Genomic DNA, 22,870 nt, shown 5'->3' with positions numbered 1-22,870 from the left:
CTATAACAGTGATTTTTGTGAGAAATGTAAAATGTATTTTTTTTTACATTTTGATTGTTAACCTGTTACAATTAACTAAAAAAAATCAAATACTCAATGAAAAATATGATAAAACCAAACAGTCGTCTCAAGAAAAAGCAAAGCGTCGGGGTTGGGGGGGGGGGGTGTTGTGTGATGACGTAACGCAACCGTTCATCTCACGTGCACGCGCCGGGGTTTGCACACCTGCGCGAGTAAGCGTTCCTTCACGGTGCCTTCACTGACCCTTGGTTATTAGAGTGTCCCTCAGTGGACGTGCACACCAAAAGCGCGTGGGAGTTTCTTTTCGTTCTTCTTCGTTTTTTAAGATTCCGCTTAGCGTCTATACACTTCCGCGTTGTGTGTCCGCTGAGGAGGAAGTCTGAAGTGGGGCCGATGGGCGGCATCCGTCTGTCTTGTGACCGTTTCGAGGCGCTAGTGCCCGGGTGAAAGTCTCCACACAAGCTAGTGCTCCGACTTTAGCTCTCGAGGAAGGCTGTGACTCGTTCGCGTCTGTTCGTGACTCTCTGACTGTGACTGTCGGGTGCCGTCACGGGGAAGTCGTCGCCATTCCGATGCCAGGTGGTGGGATGGAACATTGGAGGCTAACTAACTAGCCACTGCGGCACTCGGACGTCAGGATGCCAGCAGGTAAGAAGCGACATGGTAGAGAGAAGACTGACATCGATTTTTGAAATGTTACGCAAGTCGAAGCGACGAGATAAAACATGTTAGTCGTGCGTTTTGTGACGCCGCCGTTGGTCAGGGTGTGTTTAGACAACAGTGTGTAACTACTGAATTGTAAAGCCCCGTTTAACCTTGCCCATACGTTCCAGACCCACCTTCAATAGGTGAAGCTATGCGATATGGAGAGAACATTGGAATATTACCCCGAAAGCCACTCATGCTTTTATCACTTTCGCTCACGAAAACATGTTTTAAAACACGGCGAGCAGAAGTTCATTGCGTTTGTTACGAGCGCAAGAATAAATTAAAGTACTTGACAACTGATAGTCAACAGCTATTGCTAATCAATTAATCGTTTAGAAACCTTAAAAATGTCCAATAATTGGTGTTTTAGCCTCTCAACATTACATGTTCAGACTTGTGCATTTTTTTTTAAATCAAAGTCAGACATTGGCAAACATCTGCCTTTACTCAGGAAAGCATTGATCAACAATATTGCCTTTTTTTCCCTGACATGGCACAGACCAACCCAGTATCCATCCATCCATTTTCTTAGCCACTTATCCTCACAAGGGTCGTGGGGAGTGCTGGAGCCTATCCCAGCTCTGTCAACAGGCAGTAAGCGGGGTACACCCTGAACTGGTTGCCAGCCAATCCCAGGGCACATTGAGACAAACAGTTGCACTCACAATTACACTGAGGGGCAATTTAGAGTGCCCAATTAATGTTGCATGTTTTTGGGATGTGGGAGAAAACTGGAGTCCCCGGAGAAAGCCCACACAGGCATAGGAAGAACATGCAAACTCCACACAAGGGGGTTCGGGATTGAACCCGGGACCCCAGAACTGTGAGGCCAACACTTTCCAGCTGAGCCCACCATGCCACCTGGTACTACAATGAATTTACATAATTTCTTATACAGTCATGGCAATGTTTTTAGGTTTCTCCAATTGGTAGGAAACAAAACCCTGCCTCCTAGGGTTAGGGTTAGGGTCCTAGTTATACTATAGTTATAACCCTTCCACATGTGTTAAATTGAGTTAAACTTATTCAGAAAATCGTGTTTAACTTTAATAAAAGAAAAGCAAATGGCTATACTGTATTGTAAACTGATCCCTTAATACATTTTAATAAAACATTTGAAATATTTGCATTTTAACATCAATAAATCAACAAAATGATCCACTTTGATTCATATGTAAAAAAACAATCATCGGTGAAAGAAAATTGTAATGTTTTGAAAAAGTGACTTTTTCCCACATTATACAGTGTGCCCTTGCGCATTCGCTGCATTCATTGCACTGTTCGCAGCCCCGCATATTTGCGACTTTGTCTCCCAAGTTTTTTTTTTTTAATTTACCATGCTATCACGATCGTAAAGGTCTTCAATTTGCTTCTAAATAGATGAGGTGCCACATTAGACAAAGCGCCTAACAATGTGGTGCACCTTATGTGCACACTGAGTTCCAATACCACCCATCCATTTGCTGAGCCGCTTATCCTCACAAGGGTCGGAGGGAGTGCTGGAGCCAATTCCAGCTGTCATCAGGCTGCGATTCTATTTGCTGCGGTGTGATAATTTTACTTTCAATGTGACACTGTTGTGTACAACATCGTCAGTAATGACCTGCCTACACTTGCAGTGCGTAGGGTAATGTAAGCTTCTTCCACTTGCGGATGTGAAATTCAATTGTTGCTTTCTTCCTCGTGAGCACAATCATATGGTAGTTTACATACACGCTAAAACACGTGCTGACATGCATGCTAACTGTGTAACCAGTGTGTACTAGTTAATTGTGGATTTTCATTTTTTGTGGTGGTGTAAGCAATGTAGCCCCCGGGAATAATGGGAGAACACTGTACCATCAAACCGTCTCATACCTACTTGTGGTTCATGCCAGGTAGGCTGCTTGGTTTTACTAAACATTTTTCGGACAAGGAGGCTGCAAGGAAAGCCACGAAGGGGGGAATTTCTCATTTGTTTAAAAAAACAAAACAAAACATCCATTTATTTATATTTGTGGGTGGGGTGTTATATTTCATGGGACCCCTAAAATAAAAAAAAAAAATGCAGTTAATTACATGAAAATAGCAATTAATTGCCCAGGCTTACATTGTATATTTTGACACCAAAATATTCAACTGTACCATTTAGTTTTCTCCGCTAGTTTAATGCTACATACATGAAAATCAGTCATTTTTTGAGCAAAATTCATCATTTTGAACTCAAGACTGACCATTTACGTGAATTGTATTGATCCAATGAGTTTTTCCTGGTGGGTAGGGCTCTCGTTATAGGCTGTTTCATAGTCCCTGAACACTGTCATCTTGAAGTTTTCCACAAACAGATGTAATTTCTGAATATGACTCCACGGCAGACTAATATGTGAGTGCATCGGTATGAGTGTGCCCATGCTTTGTATATCTCACAAAAGTTGACCAGAAAAACGCTTCTGCTAAGAAGTAACGGTACTTTTACTCTGTTACAATTTTCTTTTGGTCGCTACTATTATATATTAATTTTTGTTTAACTATTTTGTACCTGAAACTACAACTTCGACTTTCACATTGGGCGCAGTTTGGTCCAATCCACGTGAAAGGTCCACTGACAGCCATGCATACATTTTAAAAGATATTGTTTTGAAAACTACATATAATATTATTCACTTCATTGTCTATACCAAAAAAAAAAAAAAAAAAAGCGGCAAGCTTGTCATTACTGCGCAAAGTTGCGGAAGTCTCTCTTGACATCCCAGTGGCAGCTATATTTCCTGCAACATCATTTGCAGATGTCACACTGGGACAGTCGCCATTGAGAACATGTTGTGCCACCTGCTATGGGAGATGAACAAGAAAGCTTTTTGGATTTTTCTGACGCCCCTTCTGAGACTGAAGCTCATTTTGAAGAAGAGAACATCTCAGAATCGAAGTGACCGGGTCAATATTACCCTATTGTTTCGATCCATATTTAGACGATATGCGGATCAATTCTAACAAAACTCCCCGACAGACGGACGCGGAACCCGATGAAATATTCAAAATGACAGGCCTATAATTGTTCGATTTCCTAACTCTTTTACAAGTCTTGTGTATTTAGCGTGCTCACGAGGACCCATGCCGGAAGAAGTAACTACTTCAGGGGTACCCATACACCAGTGGCCGGTGGGGGGAAGAGCTCCTTTCTCCTCCCTGCACACAGCCAAATCACCTCCCTGCCTGATCCACCTCTGCGTTGAGGCTAATGCTGGGCCGCTGGTGGGCGACAACAATGCCGAGCCGCCGGCGCAACGCCAGACCGCCGGTGGGCGACAACAACGCCGGGGCACCGGTGAGCTAAAACAACGCCGGGGCGCCGGTGGGCGACAACAGCGCCAGGCCGCCGGCGGGCGGCAACAACGCCGGGCTGCGTGCATCGACACATTTAGCATCCCTGACTTACGTACTTTATGAAGTTATTATGACGCAGATCTTTTGTTACGTTCTGAGAGAAGGATTACGGTGTGGGACGTGGACAGATCTTTTTATTATTCCTGCTTTCGGAGAAGGTGTTTGAGTTTGATGACTATATGTCAAGTTAGCTCGTGTTATACGCTACTAAACTGTCTTTGTACTTTTATTTTATTGTTTTGTGTTGCATTGTATTGTCTGTGTGATTTAAACTTTCTTAAACACAATACAAGTGCTTTGTTATATGTTGCCGGTTTGACCAAGGGGATTTTTTCTAAATTCACACGTATTATATACTATAAACTGTGAGACAAATTCGTCTCCCACAACTATTATTTTTTTAATAGCTCTATACACACCTACCTGTCATTTAAAACCCACAAAGCTCTGGTCCTTTGCACTTGTGCAATCCATTTTTCATGACCAGCTGTGTGTTTTAGAAAAGTGTGAAGAGTGAATCCATCCTCCCGAGTGTTTGCGCAAAATCCAACGATAAAACGAGCCGGCATTTTGGCTAACACGCAGAAAAACCAGCTACTTTCCTGCCGGTAAAACAGGTATAAACACACGAACCCGCCAATGTGGGTGTCACTTCCTGGTTCTTCTCCAACAACAATGCCTCGAGAGGATTTTTATGACGAGATACAAAAATCCGTATACGACAACATCTTAACGTGTGGTGGAGAAAAACGGATTGGTCCATTCCAGCTCACTTTTTTTAATATTAAAAGCATACTAAAAATTATGTTTTACTTGTCAGTGGACCTTAAGGTGTAGTTCACAAATCAAAGAAAGTCACATGACTTCACACGTCTTCTATTGGGCTTCCCGGACATGGGTATTAACACCAGCTGGGATAGGCACTAGTACGCCCACAACCCTAGTGAAGATAAGGAGTATGGAAAATGGATGGATGGATGTGCATTTCTACGAAAGCCTGTATGGGGCCTTATCTCTTGGCGATATAAGATGATCTGCCGATTGCTGTAACGAATAATACCAAATAAAGGATCGGTTGGAGCATGGCGTTCTCTGAACTGAATGAAATACTTTTGGAGCAGTTCCAGTGAAAAATGTATTAACCTTCTGACCAAACATTCAGGAGTGGTTAGTGCAATTTTAGATAAGTTTCTGTGCAAGAGACATTTCTTTGCATCTACACCGTCTCATGGCAGCCCCTTTTCTTCTCCCACTCGCTGCATGCACTTGCAATTCCCTTCTCTCCGCCCACAAGCAACCCCAATGCAGAACACAGTGAAGGCCTTGCACTTCTTCAACTTAAATCCAAATAATATTCAAAAATGAAACATTTGAGGTAGTTACAAACAATATTCATCAATAAAACATTTTCTCAAAGTTTTACTGCCACCAAAATTAATAAGAATTTGTATTTACACACAAAAGAAATTTCTAATTTTTCCAAACCATAACTAATATAACCAAGTTCCCTCATCCTGAAGAAGTCTCGGTCTTCGGGATTGACACGAAAGCGGTGGATCGTTTTTTCCATATCGCACGTCATGGCGATCTGGTGCTGGGGAAATCTGCAAAGAATTCCCCAGGAGAGTTTTAGTTTTGTCAGGACCAGTGAGGAGGTGGTCATTTAAAGATGTGTGCTCATTTTTAGCAGTGCAAACACAACTTTTATTTTTCCTGGCTTTCTTGGATAGTCTTCTTCTTCTTCTTTTCCTTTCGGCTTGTCCCGTTAGGGGTCGCCACAGCGTGTCATCTTTTGCCATCTTAGCCTATCTCCTGCATCTTCCTCTCTAACCCCAACTGCCCTCATGTCTTCCCTCACTACATCCATAAACCTTCTTCTTGGATAGTACACTCCCATTTTGAGGTGTATATCATGTGTTGCCATCCTAGGATGGGCTATCTCCTCCTACTGCATCACCATCTTTAAGGATAACGTGTGATGTAAATCCTCCACCCCAAAGTGAGTTTAGATAAATCTTGTTAAACAATCAATAAAATTATGACTGTTTGTTAGTGGTGAGGGTAGAGTGTGCCGCACAACAGTTCAGAGACACCTTAACAATGCAGACAAATGAGGTAGTTACAAACCAGATTAAATTCCTCCCCTAATTTATCTCAAATCTACACACTTTTACAGCCATTTGATGTCATTCCGCGCATTTCTGAGTTGCTCTGGAACACATCACCTATGGCAATCATACCAGTCTATGATGGTATGATATGGTACTATACACAATGATGGTGGTCACAGCGGCAAATGTGAACTAATCTTCAACAAACTAAATTAGAAAATTAAGTCAAAATGTTACATGTTGATAATGTAGGCAATTTATGACAAACCAACCAAAACCAAACATAAACGTAAAGGGATAATATGAAGGGAGTCGAGCATTTCAGTGAAATCTCCACTGAGTGGAAGGCATCTTACGCCATGATATACTGACTGGTACAGCCCTTTCAGATAAAAAATTAAGAACATTTTGCCATAAAGTCAAATCAGAGGACAAAGGATAGCGTGATACAGTATTACCTGCTGAATCTAATGTCAATTTTAATGTACTGTAGAGGGACCAAAAAGGAAGCTATTTTATTCATCCGTCCATCCATTTTCTGAGCTGCTTATCCTCACAAGGGGCGCGGGAGTGCTGGAGCCTATCCCAGCCGTCAATGGGCTGGAGGCAGCGTTCACCATTTGTCTGTATGTGCCAGCCAATCGCAGGGCACATTGAGACAAACAACTGTCGCACTCACGATCACACTTAAGGGCAATTTAGAGTCCGCAGTGAATGCATGTTTTTGAGTTGTGGGAGCGAACTGGAGGGAGTGCCTGGAGAAAGGTGGCGCCGGGATTCAAACCCTGGTGCTCAGAACTGTGAGGCTAACGCTTTAACAAGTTTTTCCACCTTTATTCAGTATATATTTCCTAATTAATCTACTGAGCATTTTTTTTCTGCCAGCTATATGAATCAGCAACTAATCTTTTGTGTCCTACTAATAGTAGGTGACCTTGTCTGGCTCTTCTTCCTGTGTAAATTACAATGCATGTCTTACTGTTGAGACTAGTGCTGCCTGATATGTTGTGGCACAAGGCAGTTCTACACTAAAGATGCATCTCTCAATTCAAACCTGCTCGTGTTTTGCGGAATACCCCGTCGAAAGCACATATTCAAATTGCTGTAATATATCGTGGAAACTCAATTCAGTTGAGTTGATCAACATGCCGGGTCAGTGAGTGGACTTTGGATTGTGGCGCCACTGCCGGTCAAACAGTCAAGGATTGACATGTGACAGCAGTTGATTGACACCCAGCTAAACTCTGACAGCTGTTAAGCGTGTTTAGCGGTGAACTCCCGAGGAACACACCTGTGTGTCCTGCGAGCAGGGAAGCTGTCGGAAATGATTTAGTACCTGCGTTCACCCGCCTGAGAAGACGGATTAGTGTCTAAGAAAGCTGTGTGACGACTAAGTTTAGTCAAGTGTGTGGGCAGAAACTCTGCAAGGGCTGCAGTATTCTCCAACTTGATCAAATCTTCAAACAAAATAGATGTTTTACATCCTTTAATAGGAGTGGGTAAAATTATGAATGAATCCATTGCAATTTTCCCACCCCGAGTTCAGTATAGATACAATGATTCTTCTGAATCTATTCAGCTCCTGTACAGTGAGTCGTGCTTAAGGCTGAGTTTTTTTAGACTTTACCTTTTTAGTGTTTATAAAGAATTGTCAAGTTTTGTATTCCATATGAACAAATAAGTGTTTCTGCATTTTCTTCTGTCTATTCCTAAAAAAAATGAAGTAGCAGACTATTTTCAACAGCTACTCTATCTTTTTGTACTTGTTACTGAATCGACACTGCAAGCTAAAGAATTGATATACAACTGAATCACAACCTAAACAATTGAAATTGAATTGAAAAAAACTCAAGTCCATTTGAATCACATCCTAAAGAATCAAAATCAATACCAAATCATGAGGTTCTTAAAACACAGCCCTAGTCTTTAGTTTAAACAGAATATAATACGGAAAATGTGTTTTATTTTTGTGTAGGAGCTACTAATAGAGATAGTGGAATGGTTTTCAACCTTCTCCAGATAAGTGGCAACATGTACGTGCATCAAGCTGTTTATTGCGACTCTCAATTGATGTTCACTGTAAAAAACAAAACAAAAAGTTAGCCCAGAGCTCGTTTCTTCTCCTGCACACGGCCAAACCATCTCCCCGCCGATCCACCTCCGCGACGCTGGCCCCGGGGGCGGTGATCAGACGCCGGCCCCGGCAGCGGCGACCACACGCCGGCCCCTGACTTACGTACTTTATTAAGTTATTATGACACGGATCTTTTGTTACGTTCTGAGAGAAGGATTACATCATCTATTATTTTTTTTAATAGCTCTATACACACCTATCATTTAGAACCTACAAAGCTCTTGTCCTTTGCACCTGTGAAATCAATTTTTCACAACGAACCGGATCTTTTGGAAAGTGGGAAGAGTTAATCCATCCTCCCAAGTGTTCAGCAATACAACGAGTCGGCATTTTGGATAACACAATGAAAAAAACAAATTTCCGCCGGTACAATATGTACAAACCAATATAAACACTAAGACCCTGCGACTGCAAAAAACGTAATTTCCTGGTTGTTCTGCAACACAAATGAATCGAAAGGATTTTCATTGCGGAGATACAAAAATCCATATACAACAACAACGTTAACGGGTGAAAAAACGGATGGATCCATTTGGCTGACTTTTTTTTTTTATTAAAAACATACTAAAATTATGCTTTTTTTATTTGCACTTGATCTTTAAAGTTAACATTGGGATCTAGCAGATCTTTTTGCATGTTCTTTGTTGATTTTCACTATTCTTCGTGGACAGTAGACTGGGAACTGAATTTTTTTTACTTTTAACAATTCTGGGAGTACGGGAACATTTGTCCCTGTTCCATTCGGTTTTCGATTTGCACAACTGAATATGTTAGTGAGTTAGTGTTGTGTGGTGGTTTCTGTGTAATGTATTAGTTCATAGTTTTTTCATTTCATTCATTGTGGATGTGTACAAGTACACCCATTAGTTGTATACATTTTTGTGGTGGTATGCATCCATCCATCCATTTTCTTAGCCGCTTATCCCCACAATGGTTGTGGGGATTGCCGGAGCCTATCCCAGCTGTCATCGGGCAGGAGGCGGGGTACACCCTAAACTGGTTTCCAGGCAATAGCAGGACACATACAGTAGAGACAAAGAGCCGTACTAACAATCATACCTAGGGACAATTTAGAGTGTCCAATTAATCTTGCATGTTTTTGGGATGTAGGAAGAAACCGGAGTACCCAGAGAAAACCCACACAGGCAGGGGGAGAACATGCAAACTCCACACAGGGGGGTCGGGATTGAACCCGGGACCTCAGAACTGTGAGGCCAACACTTTCCAGTTGAATCACCGTGCTGCCCGGTGGTATGCATATATTGCTTTTTGTGTGCGCGTACATCTATTAGTAGATATGTATAGGTGCATCCATCAGGTGTGTGCGTGCTTGTGGTTTACGCATGTGCAGTGGGTGCTCACGTTGGTGCTGCAGGCCAACAGATGTTTGATTAGCAAGCAGCCTGAAGCATTGAAGGACATTGAGCTTGTCTTTCATGCCTCATTTAGTCCCGCCAACTACTGTCCCCCCGTCACCGATGAGCGCACACACACACACACACAAACACATACCCGCACGCACGCATTCACACACCCACAAACACATATACACACACACAGTGCCTTGTGAAAGTATTCGGGCCCCTTGAACTTTTCAACCTTTCGCCACATTTCAGGCTTCAAACATAAAGATATAAAATAAAAAAAAAATGTTGTCAAGAATAAACAACAAGTGGGACACAATCGTGAAGTGGAACATAATTTATTGGATATTTGAATCTTTTTTAACAAATAAAAACCTGAAAAGTGGGGCGTGCAATATTGTTCGGCACCCTTGCATTAATACTTTGTAGCGGCACCTTTTGCTGCAATTACAGCTCCAAGTCGCTTGGGGTATGTCTCTATCACATCGAGAGACTGAAATTCTTGCCCAGCTCAGTGAGGTTGAATGAACAGCGTTTGTGAATAGCAGTCTTCAGTTCTGCCCACAGATTCTCAATTAGATTCAGGCCTGGACTTTGGCTCCTGGATACGTTTATTTGTAAAACCATTCCAGTGTAGGTTTGGCTTTATGTTTTAGATCATTGTCCTGTTGGAAGATACAGTAAATCTCCGTCCCAGTCGCAGGTCTTTTGCAGACTCCAACAGTTTTCTTCCAGAATGGTCCATTGGCTCCATTCATCTTCCTATCAATTTGAACCATCTTCCCTGCCCCTGCTGAAGAACAGCAGGCCCAAACCATGAGGTTGCCACCACCATTTTTGACAGTGGGGTTCGTGTGTTCAGGGTGATGAGCTGTGTTGCCTTTACTCCAAACATATCGTTTTGCATTGTGGCCAAAAAGTTCGATTTTGCATCATCTGACCAGAGCACCTTCTTTCACATGATTGGTGTGTCTCCCAGGTGGCTTGTGGCAAACGTTAAACGAGACGTTTTTATGGATATCTTTGAGAAATGGCTTTCTTCTTGCCACTCTTCCATAAAGGCCAGATTTGTGCAGTGTATGACTGATTCTTGTCCTATGGGCAGAGTCTCCCACCTCAGCTTTAGATCTCTGCAGTTCATCCAGAGTGATCATGGGCCTCTTGGCTGCATCTCTAATCAGCCTTCTCCTTGTTAGAGTTGGAAGTTTAGAGGGACGGCCGGGTCTTGTTTGATTTGCAGTGGTCTGATACTTCTTCCATTTCAATATGATTGGTTGCACAGTGCTCATTGAGATGTTGAAAGCTTGGGAAATCTTTTTGTATCCAAATCCACCTTTCAACGTCTCCACAACAGTATCTTGAACCTGCCCGGTGTGTTCCTTGTTCTTCATGATGCTCTCTGCACTTTAAACAGAACCCTGAGACTATCGCAGAACAGTTGCATTCATACGGAAACTTGATTACACACAGGTGGATTCTATTTATCATCAACAGTCTACATTGGCTCATTCAGAGATCCTCACTGAACTTCTGGAGTGAGTTTGCTGCACTGAAAGTTAAAGGGGCCGAATAATATTGCACTCCCCACTTTTCAGGTTTTTATTTATTAAAAAAAGTATAAAATATCCAATAAATTTTGTTCCACTTCATGATTGTGTCCTACTTGTTGTTCATTCTTGACAAAAAAATGTATTTTACATCTTTATGTTTGAAGCCTGAAATGTGGCGAAAGGTTGAAAACTTCAAGGGGGCTGAATACTTTCATAAGGCGCTGTGCGGCACGGTGGAGCAGCTGGAAAGCGTTGGCCTCACAGTTCTGAGGACCTGGGTTCAATCCCAGCACTCCCTGTGTAGAGTTAGCAGGTTCTCCCCATGCTTGCGTGGGTTTTCTCCGAGCACTCCGGCAACATTAATTGGACACTCTGAATTGCCCCTAGGTGTGATTGTGAGTGCAGCTGTTTGTCTCTGTGTGCCCTGCGATTGGCTGGCAACCAGTTCAGGGTGTACCTTGCTTCCTGTCCGTTGACAGCTGTGATAGGCTCCAGCACTCCCTGTGACCCTTGTGAGGATAATCGTCAAAGAAAAATAGGTGTGTGTGTGTGTGTGTGTGTGGTGTGTGTGTGTATATATATATATATTATATATATATATATATATATATATATATATATACACATATATATATATATAATATATATATATATATACTGTATATCCACCAGCAGAAGCTTGGAGAGGAGGACTGCGGGGATGATGGTGTTGAATGCAGAGCAGAAGTCCACAAACAGGATCCTCTGCGGGGATGATGGTGTTGAACGCAGAGCAGAAGTCCACAAACAGGATCCTCGCATAGGTCCCCCCACTGTCAAAGTAGTGTAGAAAAAAAAAAAAGAAAATTGCTTACAGTTAAAAAAAATGACAACTCCATGTGTGTTGGGCACAGAGACATCAGAACCCATGTTTTTGTTGATATAGCAGCATATTCAAACACCCCACCCCCCCACCCCAACATCTCCATGACGCTGTCCGCTTATTGTAGTTGGAAGCCCGGCATCAGGGATGTGTTCACTTTGTCACGTCTTCCGGAGTGAGAGGGTGGTGGAACGTCTGAAGTCTTTACTGGTCTTTGTGAGAAGATGAAGCTCGTCTATTGTTAGGTAGCGAGCATATTTCCATTCACACTTTTTTTTCGATATGCTTCCTTCCCTTCACTCATTCATTTTCATCCATGCTTCCTTTCCTTTCCTTCTTTCCCTGTATCTATCCTTGCCTTCCCATTTCAAGCTTTTTCCCATTCCTTGTGGTCATTCATTATATCTATTTTTTTTTAAATGCACTTGCTTTTGTTCTCCTTCCATTGTTTCCTCATTTCTACCTTTACATACTTTGCTTTCATTATTAGATCCTTTCATTAATATGGAATCAGATTTCTGCCAAAAAGTATCACACAAAATGTTTTAAATAGCAAATAAAAAACATGATTCTCAAACAAAACGTCTAGAATTGAAAACAGAGATATCAGATGGTTCAAGCAAAAAATGTATTAGTTGAAATGAAAATATATTTTGCTTTCGAGGATGATAATCGGCGGCACGGTGGCACAGCTGAAAAGCGTTGGCCTCATAGTTCTGAGGACCTGGGTTCAATCCTGGCCTTCTCTGTGTGGAGTTTGCATGTTCTCCTCGTGCCTGCGTGGGTTTTCTCCGGGCACTCCGGTTTCCTCCCACATCCCAAAAACACGCATCATTAATTGGAGACTAAATTGCCCCTATGTGTAATTGTGAGTGCGGCTGTTTATCTCTATGTGCCCTGCGATTGGCTGGCAACCAGTTCAGGGTATACCTGGCCTCCTGCTCGTTGACAGCTGGGATTGGCTCCAGCACTCCCCGCGACCCTCGATAAGTGGTAAAGAAAATGGATGGATGGATGGATGGATGGATGGATGGATGATAGTCGAATGTGCTTCCCTAATTTTTTTCTCCCGTTTCAGTCTGCGGATCTGCGCTCCCTGACTTTGTGCTCGCTTCTCATCTTTGTGTGTGCATTGCCTGACTTTGCCGAACAAGCCTCTCTGGTGGACAGGGTTGATGAGGAATGTTTCCTCATTGGCTAATTCTTTTTATGTTACACCTAATGCCCTGAATGTGATATATATTTTTTTTTTTGGGGGGGGGGGGCGAGGGGTGAGAGAGATTGGTCGTAAGTGACATCTCATGAGCTCCCCATCTAGTGTCTCTGGGCATATCCTCATTGTTCCTCATCCTCTACTTCATGCCTTCAGGAAATGTCGACCTGTGAGATTCACCGCTAGTTGCATTCCACTTCCTGCTTTTTCAATCTTTAAATTAGACTCAGCTGCCTTTATGTCTTTATCTCTTAATTCCATGGGAGCATTCATTCTCCAGGTGCACAACAGATACATCATCTGACACCTCATCTCAAAACGAAACGTCCTGTTTAACAATGTAGTGTGTGTGCGTGCCTCATTGACTTTGTATGAAGTGTGGCGTCTGCGTTGTTTCTCTTCCTCGTCAAAGGCTCTAGGTTTCTTAGAGAATCTTTAATCTCATGCATGATGACTCATCTCTGTCTGTCTAATCCAGTGGTGGATGTTCGGGGGGTGCAGAGCAATTGTATGTGTATGTCTGTGTGTGTGTGCGTGTGTGGGGGGGGGGGGTTGTGTGTCGCTGCACGAATTAATAATATGATTAAATAAGATCAGCAGCATGAACCAGGCCCACATTAGTCACTGAAAAGACAAGGATTAAAGGTGCCATTTTTGCCCAACAAATCTTTATATCTTTATGTATTTTTTTCATTCCTCTTTAGGTATTGGTCCATGTTTAAATTAAAACCCATTTTTTGCAGAGACAATTTGGTATACATGCATTCATAGCAATGTTACATATTAAAAAAACAAACCTGTCACATCGATCATAATTACACAGTTAAGGTGCTTGAAAGCAATTCCTTATTGCAACTTGTAGTTTATGGCAGTTCAGTATTTTTTTCAAAAGATCCAGAGGTTTGCATTAATCATAATATGTGAATCCAACTGCAATGGACTCCGAAAACCAAACATTTATGCACTGTCTTTTACTGGGGTGATCGTGCAAAACCAAAGAGGGGCCGAGCAGAGAAACGTTGGGAACCGCTGGTTTAATCTGTTTGCACATGTGTGTCGTTGAAAGATGATTGTTTTATGTCAGAAGTAGAGCTGTATTGATTTTGAAATGATATTCCATCACAGGGGACACCTCAGGTGGCAGACATCAAAGTTAATCCATGAAGGTCATCCGACAATACTTCCACAATCCATATGCAGGTCTCAAGGCCAGTTTGGTTGCACGTCTGAGCGTCTCAGTAAACAGAGATTCGAGTTTGTAGCTATGACCCGCTCCTTGGGTATCTCCTCCTTTGAGCTGTCTGTAGCCACGCTATGCTAATGGCCATGCATTGCCTTTGATTGGAACATCACCCCTACCAACATGACCCCTAAGTCGGCATGTCAGTTATCTAGACATTGTCTTTGTATCTGTGACAACAGCAGGACAACCCAGACATCCTGGTGTCTGTTTATTACATCATTAAAAAATACCGGCCAATTCTGTAACTAACAGACTTTCTCCGCTTATTTGTCAAAACCTACTTTTTTTACTTCACCATGATCCAGGTAGGCTGCCACGTAATCTCATAAAAATAGAATCTCACCCTACTGTATCGAGAAGTACAGCTGGCATTGGCGCTAGCCACCCAAAGCGTGTTTGAGAATGGATAGAGGGATTTAAATGGATGAGAATGCTTTATAGTTTCAATGTTATTGTAACACTGATTTCATTACCGTTTTAATTAAAATGTCATTAGAATTATTCCTTATTTGTCGTGTTAAGAATTGTCAGAGAAGATTTATCTGCCAGCTTGGTCCAGTTTTCAAAATAGGCACATGTGGCTCGTGAGCCATGGGTTCCCAACCCCTACTTTATAGGCTTCTCCATGTTGATGTATGTGTTGACATACTGGTTCATTTCTGGTTTTAGGATGTTTGCTTCCTGTGTTGCTGCTGGATCATTTTTTTCCCTCTATGCACTTCATTTAGCTGCTAATTAGCTGTTTAGTTGATTACTTTCTGTGATACCTTATGCAAAGCAAATTAGCTCAGACCCTAGCGTTCCCCCGGTAGTTTCAGAGCAGTCAGGAAAGCAGGGAGAATGGGCGGCTATTGGTAGACATGTACAGCGGGTCCCTCCTCCAGCAGATAAAATGACATAATCAAGAAGCGTTATCATGATTGGTCGGTACAGTCTAAATGTACGCTTTCTGCCAAATTTGTACTACGTACTGTGTAAACCGCGCCCACTTAGTGTCGACTTACTTGTGTGTAAGCAACCAGAGCCCAGGTGTCATGGCTCACCTTACGGCCCTTGGGATCGTCCTTTCAAAGGGAGCCTGAAAGATGACCCTGTTTGATGCTCAGTTGATGTCATGATAGCAGCGTATAGCCAGTCCTCACTCAGTTGCTTAACAAATGTCGTTTCTGACCGGTCGACACCACGATGCCCTTCTACATACGATTGCATGACGGTGTACTGAGAGCATATAGAACAGTTCCTCACGTCGAGGCAGAAGGGACCTTGAGGTACAGACCCTCGCGCAGCCAAGCGCTACTGAGATCTGGTAGGTCAAATTACATGCTGTTTGTCAGTGAAGCCGTAGAAGAAAAAAATTCACATTTAACGGCACTTTAATCAAATTCATAGATTTAGTTGTAAATACATTATGCAATGATGCCTTCAGAGATGAGTTGCTCAACTTTTTGAGATAAGGAGCAGTCATTAATGTGATTTTTTTTTTTTTTTTTCCCCTCCCCTTCTTTAATAGTCTCTGAGTGCCCCCCGGTGGCCAAGACAGGAGAAGAACTAGCACTAATAATTGTATTCAACCATTCATAATTCTTTATATTCATTCATCCATTTTCTATCGTGTGTGTCCTTGTCAAGGTCATGTTGAGGTAGCTGGAAAGTATCTCTTTTGTTTTGGGGTGAGAGGTGGGGTACACTCCAGACTGGTGGCTGTTCAATGTCAGGGTAATATAGACGAACAGTGTCTGGTTTCCAGTCAGTGACAGAATACATAAGGAAGAGTAGACAAACAGCAAACAACAAATCTCTTTCTGTGGCATGATATTAGCTGGCGACCAGTTTTGTTTTCTCCTGACATTTGCTGGTGACTAGTACAATGTTTTTCAGTATGCACCCTGACATTAACCGGGGCCCAGTTTATTGCCTGGTTACTGTAATTTGTCATGTATAATGTGGACCCCCAAAGTTGGCCCTAAAAATCAAGAAAAATCCCCTGCATACATTTCCACCAAGACTTTCTATTCCTTCAGATGCTGCATTAGTAATTGTCCTCTTTCCCTTTAGATTTATTTTGAAAATATTAATAAACAAACTACAAAATCAATTTCACACACTGAGCTAAATAGATTGACCTCCATTTTGATAAAATGTTATGCTTACGTTGATTAAAAACAAGTGACAAATATTAAATATCTCCACTGCAGACCAGGTCAGATACAAGCTGCCATGTTTTGACAACCTACCCTCTGGATCCTGTTGTTGTGTTAATGTTTTTTTTAATCATTGTGCAACATGAGGCTGTACGGTGACAGAGCTGTAGAGTGTTGGCCAGTTCTGAGGACCGGGGTTCAAATCCCAGTACGCCTGTGTGGAGTTTGCATGTTCTCCCTGTGCCCGCATGGGTTTTCTCTGGGCACTTCAGTTTCCTCCCACATCCCAAAGACATGCATTAATTATAGACTCTAAATTTCCCCTAGGTGTGATTGTGAGTGCGACTGTTTTTCGTCTCTATGTGGCCTGCAATTGGCTGGAAACCAGTTCAGCGTGTACCCTGCCTCCTGCCCGATGACAGCTGGGATTAGCTCCAGAACTCCCACAACCCTCGTGAGGATAAGTGGCTTAGTAAATGGATGGATGGATGTGCAACATGAATGAAAATTGTATGGAGATTGTTGACCTGTCAATTTGTCACTGAGTAGGGCAAGCTCGTGTCCTGTATTTGATATGCTAAGAGGAAAAATTTATCCTTAAAACCAGTTAAAAACCATACAATTGAGGTGCATCAATGCTTCAACACTGAACACAACCAAATGTTGTTGTTTTCCTTTCGGCTTGTCCCTTTCAGGGTCGCCACAGCGTATCATCTCAGATAAATGCATATATATGTTTGGCACAATTTTTACGCCGGATGCCCTTCCTGACGCAACCCTTCTCAGAGAGTGGAGGCCCCAGTGGGATACGAACCCACAACCCCTGGTTTACCAAACCAGTGCTCTAACCACTGAGCTACGGGGCCTCTACTGAACACAACTAAATGTTGGTTAAAAATTTCAGCTAAACAAAATGCTAAATCATGAAGTCACATATCATTAAAACTTTCATTTACAACACAGGTGTCTAACTGGCGCCGGATCCGGCCCACCACAGGTTTTTTGTGGCCCGCTCAGGCAAATCATGCGTTGACTTCTATGATTCTTGTTAAAGACCATAAAAATTTCAAACTGTCATATAAAAGACAAAACCACCTGTGAAAAGTGAAAAACCACAAAGTAGGTGGGGATGTGTTTTTGTGGTTACTCGAATGTTTAGAATATGTAAACAGTGTTTGTAGTTTGCATACTTGAGACAAAAAGAGCTATTTAGTCAAATCTTTAATTATAAAACCTTATAAATATATATAGCATTATAAATTATAAAACTCTGTATTACATTACTGTATAGTTACCATTCATCACTCGGAGACTTAATGCTTAATGTTAATGTTATATTGCCTCCTATATTTAAAATACAATATTAGCTTTTTGTGCACTGTACTGTCTGTGCTTTCATCCTGGATCAGGCTGTTCCAAGGTGAAATTTTAAAATTACACACCATCTCATCCTGCACTTTCTACTTTGGTTTCAGACCAGACCTTTCCAGCTCGGAAAAGAGAAAATCTCATCCAGTTTAACCACTTTTTCTTCGATTATTCACATCCTCTGACAGTCATTGCAGCTTAAAACAACAGCATTTCTTATTTAACTTTCTCCAATAATATTGAAAGTAAACATGGTGTAAGCTAAACCAGGAAAAAAAAGGGTGGCGAAGCAGCAGTTGTTGTTAGAGAAAGTTCCGTGTGCTGCCCAAAGAAACCAGTGGCTTCCTCTTTTTATTTTTTTTACAGTACGTATGTTTATTGTGCCACTGGATGTAACAACCAGTCATCCCTCACACATTGAATCACATTGCAAAATGCCTCAAACTGAACAGCTGTATGTTATACTTTCAATTTGCATTGGATGTTTTTTTTTGTTGTTGCGAGCAACGGAGAATATCTGCGAAGAGATTGTATCAGCGGTGCACATTTATGCACGTGCGCAGTTTAGAGGGAACATTGGCTGACGTTTTTTTTTTTTTTTTATTGGCACGCTGTCTCGCAATCGACCGGTCGATCACAATTGACGCATTGAGCACAACTGGTGTAACTGAATTTCCTTTGACATGGCTCATTATGTTGATGACTTTCGACGTAAATGCCCTCGCAGTACGTGAAGCAGCTTGGAACATGTGCTTTTGGCATACTTCCGAACATGCTCAGTACGGTTAACTTGCATTTCCTGTTACCGAGTGAATACTGATTGTTTAAGAGCAGACTTGTTTAGTTAACAACATTTATGAAATATACGCATAAATGAATGTCAAGATTAACAAAATAAGTGACGTCTTTCTATTTTTTTCTACTCATAACAAATTTTACGTGATTTTTTGTGCTCGACTGTGCAGATTTCTGAGCGCGATGGCGCGCAAGCATGATCGCGGTCGTCAAACCACAGTGACTGCGACCAGTACATTGTTTGTTTATGTACTGTACAGTATGCCCTGATATTGACCAATCAATTATTTTTCAATGTCCTGACATTGAGTGGTAACCAATTCATTGTCTATATGTGCCCTGACACTGGTTTGTGACCAATCCTTTTTGTCTACATATACCCTGACATTGGATGGCAACTAGTTCATTCTTCGTCTACAAAATATACAGTGAAGAAAATAAGTATTTGAACACCCTGCTATATTGCAAGTTCTCCAACTTAGAAATCATGAAGGGGTCTGAAATTTTCATCGTAGGTGCATGTCCACTGTGAGAGAGATAATCTAAAAAGAAAAATCCAGAAATCACAATGTATGATTTTTTTTTAGCGATTTATTTGTGAGATATAACTGCAAATAAGTATTTGAACACCTATCACCTAGAAATGTGATCCTCAAAGACATGTTAGTCCGCCTTTAAAAGTCCACCTCCACTCCATGTATTATCCTGAATCAGATGCACCTGTGTGAGGTTGTTAGCTGCATAAAGACACATGTCCACCCCATTCAATCAGTAAGTTGTAACATGGCCAAGACCAAAGAGCAAAGATACCAGAGACAAAATTGTACAACTCCACACGGCCTGAAAGGACTTGGCGTCAATGACCTGAAAAGAGCTTGTACCTTTGTTTCCACGGTGACTGTTGGTAATACACTAAGACGTCATGGTTTAAAAGCACAGCACATGTCAAGGCCCGTCTTACGTTTGGCCAATGACCATTTGGATGATACAGAAGAGTCAAGGGAGAAGGTTTTGTGGTCAGATGAGACCAACATGGAACTTTTTGGCCATAATTCCACTAACTGTGCTCGGAGGAAGACGAATGATGAGTTCCGTCCCAAGAACACCATTCCTACTGTGAAGCATGGGGGTGGTAGCATCATGCTTTGGGGGTGTTTTTCTGCACATGAGACAGGACAACTGCACTGTATTAAGGAGAGGATGAACGCGGCCATGTATTGTGAGATTTTGGGGAACAACCTCTTTCCCTCAGTCAGAGCATTGAAGATGGGTCGTGGCTTGGTCTTTCAACATGACAATGACCTGAAGCACACAACCTGGAAAACCATGGAGTGGCTCCATAAGAAGCATATCAAGGTTCTGGCGTGGCCTAGCCAGTCTCCAGACCTAAACCCAATAGAAAATCTTTGGAGGGAGCTGAAATTCCATGTTTTTCAGCGACAGCCCTGATACCTGTGATCTCAGATCTGTGTGGATGAGTGAGCCAAAATTCCTCCTACAGTGTCTGCAAACCTGGTGAACAACTACAGGAAACGTTTGGCCTCTGTAATTGCAAACAAAGGCTACTGTACCAAATATTAACATTGGTTTTATCAGGTATTCAAATACTTATTTGCAGCTGTATCATCCAAATAAATCGTTAAAAAAAAATCATGCATTGTGATTTCTGGATTTTTCTTTTTAGATTATCTCTGTCACAGTGGACATGCACCTACGATGAAAATTTCAGACCCCTCCATGATTTCTAAGTGGGAAAACTTGCAATATACTCGGGTGTTCAAATACTTATTTTTTTCCACGGTATACTCTGCAAATTTCTGGCAACCAATCCAGGGTCTACCCTGCCTCTCCCCCTTCCTCAACTTGGATAGACTTCAGCTCACATGGAATTTCCGAATGTGGTGTCGTCAGCTAACAGTCAGTCTTAAGTGCTGACATGCTCACGGGTTGTTGTTGTGTTGCAGGAGTTTGTGGCTGCTGCGGGCCTCTGAGGCCTCGCTACAAACGTCTGGTAGACAACATCTTCCCTGAGGACCCCAAGGTAAGATTTACTTTGAAAATGTAACATATATGTAGCTGGAAAAAGCCAACACTGTAGCTAGATCTTTAGCAATGATAATGTTCTTGTCAACATTCCCATATGTATTTTTGTGTCGGGCTCAGGATGGTCTGAGCAAGTCGGACATGGAGAAGCTGACCTTCTATGCTGTGTCTGCTCCAGAGAAGCTAGATCGCATCGGGGCATACCTGGCAGAGCGTCTCAGCCGCGACGTGGTGCGCCATCGCTACGGGTGAGTAGCATCAATACTATGCCTTACTATAAAGAGTTGCGGCAAGTCACAAGGCACTTCAGCAAAAGGGAGCTACTAAATTTGAGCTGTGTGCCTGTTTTGGGTTAGCTGATTAGCTCAGTCGCCTCTACAGCAAGGGTTGGGAACCTTTTAGGCTGAGAGAGCCATCAATGCCAAATAATTTAAAATGTAATTTCAAAACAGCCATGTAATATTTTGAAAGCTAAATACAAGTGTATTTGTGCATTTATGTTGACCCAACACTTTTAGAGTCCAATAAGTCTTTTAAATAACATTATGATGTTGATAACCAAATGATGACAAAGTACTTCTTACCATTAATGCGACTTCTGGTGCAGCCTGGGTTTTGCTGATGGTTTTGTAGTCCGTTTCATATGTCGTTAGATTAAGCTTCATGCAGGTGTTGAGACTTCCACCCGTTAATCGTGAACGGAATTCAATTTGATTTTCTATCATGATGGTACGATGGTGTGCAGGTCTTGCAGACAAACGCATGTCTTTTGTTCGTTTGATTCTTGTCTTTATGCGAAAAGTTATCAAAGTTCATTAGCAACATCAAGCAGAAATACTTTTGCATACTCGCCCATCTGTGAATGTCTGTCCAGTCTTGCTTAAAACTGTAGAACTCCTCATCTTTTTTTCTCTGAGGGATTGTTTCCACAATTAGTTTTTGCGACGCGATGTGAGTTTGACCCTTCTGCGCCTCCGCACATCGACTTCCAGAGTAAACTACGGCAACCCCACAAGGACAAACTGTCTCTGCTCTTTTGCGTTGCCTACACGACAAAAATGACATTGTACAGTATGTAGTGGTGAGGGCTCTGCGAGCCATATGCAACCATCAAAAGAGCCAGATATGTCTAGCGAGCCATAGGTTCCAGACCCCTGGTCTACAGTTATACATCTTCACATAATAGGGGCTTTCCCACCTCAGACCCCTTTGCAGGAACTTCCCTAGTTACCCTGGTAGTGGGACCCCTGTGTCCCAAATGGGAAAAAAAAATACTAGGGTAGGGTACTAAGGTTCCCCCTGGATTATTTGCTTTGTCCTTGGTGGATATGGTTTTTCTGGATCTACCAGAAACTCTTTGATGTTTGTCATCTATTGATTGGGTTACAGACTTCTGTGTTTACTTTTTTCATTCACATTGTGTGGGGTTATGCGGGACTGGAAATAAGGTTTGAAAGGTTTGAAATACATTGAAAAGCAAAACTGCAAATGACCATCAATTGTGGTGATGGTGGAAAACAGAAGCAAAAGCATTACAAGCTGTATAATATCAAGTAGTAACAAGTTAAATATTAGAAGTAAATACATTACAAAGTGTACAATGTAATGTATTAACAAGTTAAATGTTACATCATAGCACATGGTGAATAAAAGGTCCATTAAAGGTATGTGAGCAGATATTCTCCAAAACTTGTGAACATGCATGCAGAAAAATGTAATCACCTAAATGCCCAAACATTTAAAAAAATTGTCTTTTGGAATAAATAAATATCTAAATAAATGTATCAACCTGTAGATAAATATAGATGTTATTTATTGTTCTGAAACGTGTAGTGGAACTGTGTAAACATTCAGGCTCATGTCCTTATTGCATTTTCCACTGATAAATCACATCTGTAGTCATCTACAAACCTCTGTTGCACAATATATTCAGGGATCACATCTCACTAAATGA

At 41.9% G+C, this 22,870-nt stretch overlaps 1 protein-coding gene across 1 annotated transcript in view; it reads left to right on the top strand.

The window, feature by feature from the left end:
- The first annotated feature begins 249 nt into the window (after nucleotides 1–249).
- Nucleotides 250–22,870, top strand: part of efr3a (EFR3 homolog A (S. cerevisiae)) — a 69,290-nt gene continuing 46,669 nt past the window's right edge. The window contains exons 1-3 of the mRNA XM_061839068.1: nucleotides 250–669; nucleotides 20,838–20,914; nucleotides 21,037–21,164. Coding sequence (XP_061695052.1) covers nucleotides 660–669; nucleotides 20,838–20,914; nucleotides 21,037–21,164 — 215 coding nt within the window. The 5' untranslated portion in view covers nucleotides 250–659. The remainder of the gene's footprint in view (nucleotides 670–20,837; nucleotides 20,915–21,036; nucleotides 21,165–22,870) is intronic.

Source organism: Syngnathoides biaculeatus, chromosome 13 (genome assembly GCF_019802595.1).
Source record: "Syngnathoides biaculeatus isolate LvHL_M chromosome 13, ASM1980259v1, whole genome shotgun sequence".
Lineage (NCBI taxonomy): Eukaryota > Metazoa > Chordata > Actinopteri > Syngnathiformes > Syngnathidae > Syngnathoides > Syngnathoides biaculeatus.
This window is presented reverse-complemented; position numbering and strand designations above follow the sequence as displayed.